The sequence below is a fragment of the Dipodomys merriami genome, unplaced genomic scaffold, assembly GCF_024711535.1.
Source record: "Dipodomys merriami isolate MVZ:Mamm:240054 unplaced genomic scaffold, mDipMer1.0.p SCAF_3, whole genome shotgun sequence".
Classification (NCBI taxonomy): domain Eukaryota; kingdom Metazoa; phylum Chordata; class Mammalia; order Rodentia; family Heteromyidae; genus Dipodomys; species Dipodomys merriami.
Genome location: NW_027204492.1, coordinates 59,908,019 through 59,919,865, shown reverse-complemented (window position 1 = coordinate 59,919,865; position 11,847 = coordinate 59,908,019). Strand labels below are relative to the sequence as shown.

Here is an 11,847-nt window from a genome sequence, read left to right as displayed (position 1 = left end):
TAACCTTTGCTATCTTTTCTCTTAGCACAGACAACTTCCTTTTTTTCCCTCTGTTCCCCTCCCTTCTTGAGAATAAGTTTGCACACTGCCCTTTCCTTCTTTTAGTCAGCTTTTGGGTTTGTGCAATAGTTCCAGCCTCTCCTAGCACTTCCTCTCTTTTCCCTTCTGCAAAATTATGGCCCCTTGCTTAAATATCAGTTTCCTCTTCAACGCATTTATAGCTCATTATTTCTGGCATTATTTTCTACATAATCTTTGTGTGTGTGTGTGTGTGTGTGTGTGTGTGTGTGTGTGTGTGTGTGTGTGTGTGTGTGTGTGTGTGTGTGTGTGTGTGTGTGTGTGTGTGTGTGCTGGTGCACGCATGCCAGTCTTGGGGCTTGAACTCATTGCCCTGGGCACAGTCCCTGAGTTTTTTTGCTCAAGGGTAGGACTCTACCACTTTAGCCACAGCTTCACTTCTGGCCTTTTGGTGGTTATTTGGAGAGAACTCAAGGAGTTTTCCTGCTTCAGGAAAACTGGTTTTGAACCATGATCCTTAGATCTCAGCCTCTTGAGTAGCTACCATTGCAAACATAAGCTAGTGGCACACAGCTCTTTTAAGTATTGAAACATAGTGATAACATTTGCAGAGTTTAGAAAGGGGGTATACAAGGTATGTAGGGAATGGAAACTGAAAGTGAAGGTCCAAGGGAACTATCTCCAACTTCTGAGTAAAGCAACCTATGACTTTACTCCTTAATAACTTGTTTTTACTAACTACACTATTGAGAATAATGATAGCTAACCAACTGAATCATTATGACGAATAAATGAATTCAATATGTAAACGTGATTGGCAAGGGTTCTGATATATGGCAAATAGTTTAGAAAATTAAAATTATTATTTATTATTGCTTTGTGTCAGACTTCACATACTGTTTGAAAATGTATCAATATATGTTGAAAATGAACTTTACCACTTGATGGAGATAGGAGGGAAAAACTGGGAGAAAGGGATGGAAGGGGTAATATTCTCTGAGAAGAAACATACTCCTTTTTTGTGTTTTGGTGAGCCATAGGGCTTGAACTGTCCCTGAGATCTTCAGCTCAAGGCTAGTGTTCCACCACTTTGAGCCACAGAGCCACTTCTGGTTTTCTGGTGGTTAATTGGAGATGAGTCTCACAGACTTTTCTTGCCTGGGCTGGCTTTGAATCATGATTCTCAGATCTCAGCCTCCTGAGTAGTTAGGATTACAGGCATGAGCCACCAATGTCTGGCCAAGAAACATACTCTTTACCTGAGTTATATAACTGTAAACCTTCTGTATATAACCTTTATAAAAATAATAAAAAATTAAAAAGAAAATAAATCAATGAATCAGATAAAGCATTTCTTTCCAAGGAATTTGCAGAATGATAGCTGGTAATATGAGGTAAATACATTGAAGAGAACTCTAAATAGACTTATGAGGTAGGTGTAACTGGGGGCTAGAGTAAACCTGGAGAATATAAGAATACATGTCAGGCCAAAGGCCAGTTATTAAACAAAATGGTAATGGAGCTTTAGGAGGATGGGGAGGAGTGAAAAGATGAAGGTCAAAAAAGGAAACAGGGCAAATCAAAAGGGTTGGCATGGAATTGGTCTTTAACCTTTGTGAGGATGAGAAGTGTGTGTGTGTGTGTGTGTGTGTGTGTGTGTGTGTGTGTGTGTTCTAGGGCTTAACCTCAGGGCCTCTCACTTTTGCTTGTTTTTTTTCATTGAATGCTAGTGCTCTACCACTTGAACATTACCTCCATTTCTGGCTTTTTTTTGGTTAATTGGAGATAAGAGTCTCATGCACTTTTCTGCCTTAGATGGCTTTGAACCAAGATCCTCAAATCTCAGTCCTCTGAGTAGCTACAATTATAGGCATGAGTCCCCAGTGTCTGACTTTGAGACTCTTTTCTGTTTTGTAAAATTGTGGGTAATTATAATTTGCAAATTTGTTGTGCTGGTTAAGTGCAGAATTTCCCCCAAAGCACCTTTCATATTAATAAGGTACTTACTGACTCATGAATGAACAGAAAGCTTTGAAGATTTTAGCAGGTTTGTGTGAAAAGTAGACCAATCTGACATGATAAATGACTTAGGAGGGTACAACATTGAAAACAGCTACAGTAATCCAAGAATGAAGAGTCACAATTAGAGAGAATGATGGAAGGTACAACATTTGTCAAGATGTATTGTATACATAACCTGACTTAGGTGTGACCTGTGACTTCTTTGTACAACTACATAATAATAATAATAATCAGAATCAAAATCAGAATCAGAATCAGAATATCACAACAGTAGTGAAAGGCAGAGATTTTAAGGCCTTAGATCAACAAAGTACAGGAATGAAGAAAGCAAAATAGATCGAATCCAACCAACAAAGAATCTACTGTATGAGAGATTCGAGATCTCCATTTTTTTTGGGGGGGGTCCGGTTGTGGGGCCTGTACTCTGGGTCTGGGCACTGTCCCTCAGCTCTTCAGCTCAAGGCTAGCGCTCTACCACTTGAGCCACAGTGCCACTTCCGGCTTTTTTCTTTTTGCTTATGTGGTGCAGAGGAACCAAACCCAGGGCCTCAGGCATGCAAGACAAGCGCTCTACCACTGAGCCACCTTCCCAGCCCACATTTTCTTTTCTTTCTTTTTTTTTTTTTTGTTGGTCGTTGGTCATGGGTCTTGAACTCTGGGCCTGAATGCTGTCCCTCAGCTTTTCAGTTCAAGGCTAGCTCTCTACAACTTGAGCCACTGTGTCATTTCTGGTTTTCTGGTGGTTTATTGGAAATAAGAGTCTCATGGACTTTCCTGCCTGGGCTGGCTTTGAACCACGATCCTCAGATCTCAGCCTCCTGAGAAGTTAGGATTACAGGCATGAGCCACCTGCACCCGGCTTCATTTTGTTTAGTATTCTTTGTCTTAGCATTGAAAGAAAATCAGAAAATTTCTGATGTGGTCTTTGACATATTTCCTCACTTCACCATGAGCCATTCCTTTGGCTCTACTACTTCATTATTTCTTACAAGAAGAGAATTTTGTTAACCCAAGAGTATGTGATTACTGTAACATAAAAAATGAGAACCAAACTGTTACTAATGGTATGGCTATTAATGATAAAATACTATAAAACAAAAACTATATTCATAATTGTAGCCAATAAAATTAACTATGTCAATTTTTTTCTACCTCAGTCTTCTTTGACAGTTTGTCTGGGTTTAAATCATTCTAAAATGAGTAGGGGTAACACCATTCGAACAGAAATGAACTCATTACTTATATAACTGTAACCCCTCTGTCTATCAACTTCAAAATAAAATAAATAAGTAAGCTAATAAATAAAAATCATTCTAAAATGAGTAGGACATTTGCAAGGTTGATAAAATATATTCTAGAGAACATAGCCTTTTTCTTCTTCTATGGGTATGAATAGTTTACTCTTTTATTCAATTAACAACTGAGTAATTGATTATTGTATAAAAACTCAAACCATATAGAAATACAGAGAGTAAAAGGTAGTAAATTTATCCTTTTACCCACTTCCTGCTACTCTCTCCTCACAGGAAACTACTATCAACCATTTGATGTATAGCCTATTCCACCACTATGGTTATATATACTAACGCTATTGAACGGAGAAGAAAGTCATTTAAGCGAGGAAATTAAGCACAGATGCTTTTATGTTAGGCTACCTAAGTTGAAACCCAGGCTTCCTCTTAGGGTGACCTGAATTTGAGCATGCTATGTAACTTCTTTGTGACTCAGTTTTCACAAAGATAAAATTGTATCCGTTTCATAAATATGCTATGAGACTTAAATCCATATGTGTAAGGTATTTAAATTAGTGTTTGCCACACAGCACACAGTTCATGGTAGAATTATGTTGTGTATATGCTATTGGAATTTGCATTTTATACCTATAGTCAGGAAATACAGTGCAGGGATTAGGAGTATGGACTATGAGTCCAATTGCCTGGTGCCAATACTAGTTCCATTATCTATTAGTTCTGTGGCATTCAAAAAATATATACCCTTTCTTTCTGCCTTCATTTCCTTTGTACAATGGGAATTACAGTATCTGCTTTTAATTATTATGATATGTGTCTGCTTTCAATTAATATGATATGTAGGACATTTAGAAGAGGAGATATAGAGAATTTAGAATGACTTATGTAGCAACTATTTAACATATATTTGTTATCATTATATCACTATAATATTCAAGTAAGCAACATATCATGGACATAGCCTAAAATAAATAAGCAAATAAATAAAAATCATTGTAAAATGAGTAGAACATTTGCAAGATTGGTAAAATATATTCTACAGAATGTAGTAAATCCTTTTTATTCTCCTTCTATGGGTATGAATTATTTACCCCTTTATTCAATTAAAAACTGAGTAGTTGATCATTGTATAAAAACTCAAACCATATAAAATATGGGGAGTAGGGCTGGGAAGGTGGATCAGTGGTAGAGTGCTTGCTTTGAATGCATGAGGCCCTGGGTTCAATTCCACAACACCATATAAGCAGAAAAAGCCAGAAGTAGAGCTGTGGCTCAAGAGGTGGTGTGTTAACCTTGAGCTGAAAGTCTGAGGCACAGTGCCCAGGCCCAGAGTTCAGGCTCGATGACCAACAAAATTAAATAAATAAATAAATAAAAATACAGGGAGTAAAAGGTAGTAAATTTGGGTGTTACACACTTCCTGCCACTCTTTCTCACAGGAAACTATTAACCATTTGATTTATAGATTATTCCACCAACATGGTTATACATACTAAGGCTATTGAAAGGAGAAGAAAGTAATTTTCTTATTGATGTTCATTTGGGTTATTTTACATTTCATATTCACAAAATAGACTAGTACCATATGTTTTTCTTCTACTTAAAAATAAAAATTAAATTAAAAAAATTTTTAATCAATAATATTAATAATTAAAAATAACCATATGCCAGTGGTTCATACCTTTAAATCCTAGCTACTCAGGAGGCTAGGAGAGTTGAGGATTGGTTTGAAGCCAACTTGAGCAGTAACATCTGTGAGACTCTTATTTCCAATTCACTGCCCAAATAAAATAGGAGTCTTTGGCTTAAGTGATGGAATGCTACCCTTGAACAAAAAAGCTTGGGGATAGTGCTCAGGACCTGAATTCAAGCCCCAGGAATGGCACAAAGAAAATGAAAATAATCTACCTTCACTAATAAGAAAAAAGCTACTGCAGCTAATACTTTCTTACTTTGCTGTCATTTGCAACTTGAATAAACACTTTCAAGATCCTCTTTTGGGTGTGTGTAATTACTATACCGCACATGTGATCAACCCACATCATTTTCCTACTAGTTTCTTTCAGTCCTATGGTATGAAAGGAAAGCAGAACCATTTTATATGGTTAAAGCTGAGAAACAAACAAGACAAAAAGGACTTTTCCTGTATTTGGACTGCTGGAATCTCAGAAGATCAGATCTTTAGATATCTTGACATTAGGAAAAGGTAAGTCTAAATCCTTACATATTTTTGTTCATATTTATTTTTCTCCAGAAATCCTTAAATAAAGCAGATTTTCTGGAAACATTTTTAGTAAATGCTATAGACCTATAAGATGAAAATTGTTCCCTTTGTTTTCACTGTTAAAGAGGTTATCATTTGTTTATAGACAGGATCATGCTGTGTAAGCCAGGCTGGCCTCCAACTTGATATCTTCCTAACTTAGTCTTGCAAGTGCTGGGATTACAAATGCATGCCACTTTGCCTGGCTTCCTTTTGGAGTTGATGGTAAAAAATGTAAGCCTTAAAATGCACTAAAGAATCATTAAAAGGACTACAATAAGATTTGGATCTGATTGAACATAAAGTAATAAAAAAGAGGAAAGAGAAAAGTGAAAAGAACAATAAAGAATTTGAGAAACCTATTTGTACTTACATTATTGAATAAGGGACCATATTTGTTGTTTACATAAGAACAAACTCATTTTAGGTAGACTTTTGGAAGAGTTTGACACTTTAGACATTTCCAAATAAATTCTAAAAGACAGCTGAGTATAATAATTATCTCTCTCTCTAAGTTTGTATTTTATAAAACACTTGCATTGGCATTATATATAATTATCCTCATAGTACCATGGGAAGAAAATAGAAGTATTATTACAATTTCATTAATGAGAAAATTGACATCCACGAATAAAGTCTCCAAAGCCAAACAATTAGTGGCCACCTGAAAAAAAATCTGGCTTGATTTTTAACAAAGTATATTTATTCTTAATCATTTTTTCTATCCTGTAAGCAACATTGCTTCCCTGCGTCACATCTGGTTCACATAGGAGATAAATTTTTATTTGAAATTAAAATGTGCACTGCTTTAGTCAATTCTTTTATATTATAGGAATATTCTACACTGGTGCTTTAGAAAACTTGTCTAATAAAATGCTTGGAGAAGCCTTCCTAATTGGACTTCCATACAAAGAACAGAAATATGGGAAGATTTGCAGAACCCTAACATGTAACAATACCTCAAGGGATGAAAAAGATACCTGGAAAAGTAAGTTTCTAGATGTAGAAGACAATTCACTGCTCCCTCTTAGGATGGAAAGCCAAGAAAAGATTATGAAAGGAAGTATAACAGATAAAAGTAATGATGCAACTCAAATGAAGTCTGTGGATGAGCTCTCTGTGGCAAAACACAAAAGTGCAACTCTTCCAGGAAATGTGTCCGTTGCATTGCCCATTCCAAAGAGAGAACATGATGAAAGACAAGTGGATTTATATCGATCCTGGTCATGTACGAATATTTGTCAGAATTATCCAGACCTACAGATTGGAGGTGACCACGTGGGAAACATGTATGATTCAGGCTGCTTTGTGGAACACACACATGATGATGTTTTTAATGGCCCCCTTTTGCTTTCAGTGGATATACCATTGGGCCGTTCCTCTATCATTGAGCCTCCCAAGAAAATATTCACTACAAAGTTAGTGAATGGGGATGAAATTCGAGAAAAAAGTATGTTGTTACATAAGGAGCCACTGTCAAATTCTATGCTTAATAGTTACATGGAAAAAAAGGTGAATGAACTCTACAAACAATTTTTGGAAGAAAATCTCACCAGGTGCCGCTCCATAACCAATCTTATGGCTTCCAATCTGCTGATGAATAATGTAAATCAAATTAGTCTTCAAATCTCTCAAGAGCATAACATAGAGATATCAAAAGCCCGGGAAGCTCTCCTACACTCCTTAGCACTATGCAATCTTCATAACATTTCCCAAGGAAACAGCTCCGAAATCAGCACTCCTAACTTGCAAATATCAAAGCAGACAAATACAGAAAGTATGAATCAAGTGTGGGTTAGTGGGACTAAGTTATGAGACTCAGTAACAACTTTATTCTCTGCCTTAATTGTGTTTTGTGGAGTGGATTTTACATTTTTTTGAGAAATGGTTGACTCATGGTACATTGAGTCCTTGTAAGTGATAATGATCATAACTAAGAAATAGGAATGTCTGGTCTTACTGTTTGACATCTTTCGTTTTTGTACTATTCAAGTTTGGGTGTTCGTTTGTGTTTATCTAAATGCCCTAGAACTCCAAATTGATTACCTTATTGTCCATCAGCTTCATTTACCAAGGAAGAGCATTGAGGAGTTCATTGCTGGAAACTACTGGAAAGATCAAAAAAGCTGCCGTTTATTTCTCATAAAAAGCTATTTATTTCTCAAAGAGAAAAAGGAGCAGTGTTTCCTCATATTTCTAACACATAGGATCATGTGTGATGACTATCAGAATCACCTAGGGAAAATTTATATATGCATATGCATGTGTAAAAATCTATGGAATAAAACACTTTGAACTCAAATAGAATTTAACTGATATTTGAAAGAAAAATGGAAGGGAAGGCTTAAGGCAAAGTAGGGACTTTACTGGTGGTACTACAATTAAAACTTTTTGGTTTGAACTCTCCTTCTGTGAGCATCAGCTTTTTTGGCAGTCATGGGGCTTGAGTTCAGGGCCTTGGGGCTGTCCCTGAGCATTTTTTGCTCAAGGCTAGCACTCTTACCATTTCTAGCCACAGCACCACTTCCGATTTTCTGAAGGTAAATTGGAGATAACAGTCTCATGTATTTTCATGCCAGGGCTACCTTGGAACCATGGTCCTTAGATGTCAGCCTCTTAAGTGGCTAGAATTATAGGCATGAGCCCACTGGTGCCAGGTGAGCATCAACTTTTACACATCTGCTTGTTGTGTCTAATTATTTTCAAGGATGGAGGAAGGAAGGTATGTAGACTGAGTGATCAAAGCAAGAGAGAACCCCCATCATGATTCTGGCTCAGACTAAAAGCAATATATTATGGTAATTTTGGAATCTAAAATATATTAGCAAATTAAACTTTGTGAAATAATATGTTTTATTGTAGACATAAAAATAAAACTTCATATTTAGCTTACATTTCTCCTAGAGTAGTGAAATTATTGTCACACCTTTGCTTGTATAATAAAATTGTATGAATATTATAGAATTTATAGAATTGTGTTAAACATTGACTTCTACACTTGTAATCCCATATTTTCTTTTTTGGTCTTTACAAAATGGTATAGATGGAATCAACTCAATGCTCTCCTAGATTGTTCTTTTTGACCAAATTGTCCTTCTGTTTAGTTTTAGAATTTTCAACATTTATGATATATTAATATATTAATACACCTTTTATTTTTCTCTTCATCACTGTTTTTCTCCTTATCCTCTGAGATGATCCTCCTAATTATCATTACTGAAAAGACAATGGATAAAAGCTTGGGAAACTTAGTGTCAGGCAGATACTGAAAACCAGTCATGCGTCTGTTGTCTTATACATTAGGTTAGTACTTTTCATTTTTTTGTGTGTTTTACTGCCACTTGAATTCAGTTACTCACACAGCTTGCTCTCTATCACCTGAGGAACACCGCCAGTCCAGCTTTTGCTGGACAATTGGGTAGAGAATCTCTTAGACTTTTCTTCCAGGATTAACTTTGAAGCACAATCCTCTAACGCTCAGCCTAGCTAGGATTATAACCATGAACCACTGGTATCTAACATGTTTGTAAGTTTTTACTATAAAAATTAGCAAAATAAAAAGTTATTGATATTAAAAGTATTTTCTAAAATATGTCGTATATATACACAATGAAATTCTATGCTTCTATCAGAAAGAATGATATTGTACCATTCATCTGGAAATGGAAAGACTTGGAAAAAATTATAGTAAGTGAAGTAAACTAGACCTAAAGAAATATAGGTTGCATGGTTTCCCTCATTTGTTGTAACTAGAATGTGCCTATAAATCTATAAGCAAACACACCAGATAGTAAAAGACAAAAATACTACACTTGGACATGATAAATTATACAGGACTCTAGACATTCACACAATGAGAACAAAGGATATTCTTAGGAGAGAATCACAAAGACTCAATAGCTATGTACATGTGATCATATAAAATGGTATTTACTGAAATGAACTCCAAGAAATGGAAACAAAAGGTTTTTGTTATTATGTTATTTTGCTTATTTTTCTCCTTTGTTGCTGTTTTTATTTTTTGTAACCTTCACCATGTTTGTAAGTTTATTTGTTTTGGGGAAGGTATGTGGGGAGCACAGAAGTGTGGGACAAAAGAACAAATGCAGCAGTGATAATGTTGGAAATGAACTAAAGGGGAGTGAGAAAGGGAAAAACTGGGAGAAAATATACTCATTACCTGATTTATGTAACTATAATACCCTCTGTACATCACCTTTACCATAACAATAAAAATTAAAATGAAATCTTTTCTAAAGTGAACTAAATGTTGTTGGATTTTGGGGGGTGTTAATGATTTTCTTAATCACAGTAATATATTTTAATACTTTATTAAGCGGGTATGTTTACAAGCAGTGTTGAGATAGGATAGTATTATATAAAAACCCTCAGTGTTTGGTAGTACTGAACTTATAAATATATTTAACTATCTTCTCAGACTTAACAATATGCTTTCTAAATCTATGTGTATTTGTCCCTGTCATAAAAACACATCATGTACTAACACTCATCATTAAAATAGGAAAGATGATAAATTTGATGTTTCAGTGTGTGTGTGTGTGTGTGTGTGTGTGTGTGTGTGTGTGTGTGTGTGTGTGTAGGTCATGGGGCTTGAACTTAGAGCCTGGGCACTGTCCCTGAGCATTTTTGCTATTACTTGACCAACAGTTTAACTTATCCCTTTTTGCTGGTTAATTGAAGATAATAATCTCACAAACTTTCCTGCTCGGTCTGGCTTCAAACTGTGATCCTCAGATCTCATCTACCTGAGTAGCTAGGATTACCACAGTGAGCCACCATTGCCTCATGTTTTACCTTATCTGGTCATTATACATGCCAACTTTATAAGGTTGTAACTTAGAAAGTTTGATTTTAAGTAGTCATTTTTCATTGGTTTTCAACATGGGTATTATACTTATAACCATAGATTTCCCCTTTCAAAATATGGAAAATGAATTTGTTTGTTTAACTGTTGTAAATGTTGAAAGTATGAGTTTTGTGTGTATAAAAATTGAGCATGTTCATAGATAGATGATGCAGAGGGCCATCATGTTTATTGGCAGGTAATAAGTTTAGAGGGTTATGAACAATGGGCAATATTTTGCTGCTACCTGCTTATCTAGGTAAGTTTATCTTATATTTTTATATTCTATGTTTGGATTACAGGTAACTATTAGAGGGTCAAGAAAGGGGTTGGCCCAATACTGCCTACTATTTTTGCCAAGAAATCTTGGAGACATTGTAATCTTCTCAAGGGGTAGTTTGTCTTGGATTCCTAGAATCTTGATCTGTGTTATATAGTAGTTGTCAAAAGTAGCCAGCCTCTTCGAGGTTCTTAAAACTGGAGCTAACACTGAAATGGCACAAATTCAAGGATGTATACTCACACATACATACATAGATATTCATGTTTATATAGAACCATGCCCATATGACTACTTAGGACTATATACGTAAGCATTTGTATAGTATTTTTCTTTAATAGGTAAATTCAGTAAATATAGCATTACTACATAATATTTTCTTGGGTGAAATGTAGAGGGCTGGTTTGATGAGAAATCAAGAGATGAAACTTGAGTAATTGTGTATAAAAATGCACAATTCTTTTTTATATGTTATTGAAAGGAAAGAAATGAGCAAATTAAAAAAAGAAATTTAATGTTTTTGTGACTAGTTATTAGCATGGAAAACTAGCTAATTGTATATGTGAAAAGTATGAAGAATGAAATAAATATTTGAAAATGAAAAACTTCTGGCCAAAGAGTGTTCATAATGTTACAAATGATGGGTGATAACATGATCCCTGATCAGGTTACTATGTGCTTTTCTTTAAGGCCCAGTTGATATTTGCAAAAATTGCCTTTTATTTTGTGGTGCTTGGGATGGAACCCATGGCCTCCTACACGCTAGGCAAACTCTTTCACTGAGTTACAAACAATATTATTGGCTTAGTCTTGGCTTAGTTCTTGAAAATAGATCACATCAGTTGTCACAATTAAATATTGTCCAAATAGCTATACTGAAACCTATGTGTAAAAATGAGGAGAACTGAATTAAGGTATATTGACTTCAGCTCTAAAAGTACCAAATCTTTGTTATGAATAGCTATTTCATATGTTCTGCTATTTCTATTTCAAGTTGAGAAATTTGTAGCTTAGAGAATTGCAATAAAGTTCTGGTTTTTACTTCCTCAAACGAATTGAGGTAGTTTGTCATGGGAAAAATGTCAAATTCCTTGTTTTCATATGATAAGTGCTGTGGTTCATAGGAAGATGTATTTCCTGAAATTTTGTA

At 35.3% G+C, this 11,847-nt stretch overlaps 1 protein-coding gene across 1 annotated transcript; it reads left to right on the top strand.

Annotated features, from left to right (window-relative positions):
* Positions 1-5,408: 5,408 nt before the first annotated feature.
* On the top strand, positions 5,409-9,775 carry LOC138840212 (TLR adapter interacting with SLC15A4 on the lysosome-like). Its single transcript, XM_070040128.1, has 2 exons — positions 5,409-5,496; positions 6,386-9,775. The coding sequence occupies exon 2, from the start codon at positions 6,427-6,429 to the stop codon at positions 7,366-7,368; it is 942 nt and encodes a 313-aa protein (XP_069896229.1). The 5' UTR covers positions 5,409-5,496; positions 6,386-6,426; the 3' UTR covers positions 7,369-9,775.
* The last annotated feature ends 2,072 nt before the right edge of the window (positions 9,776-11,847 follow it).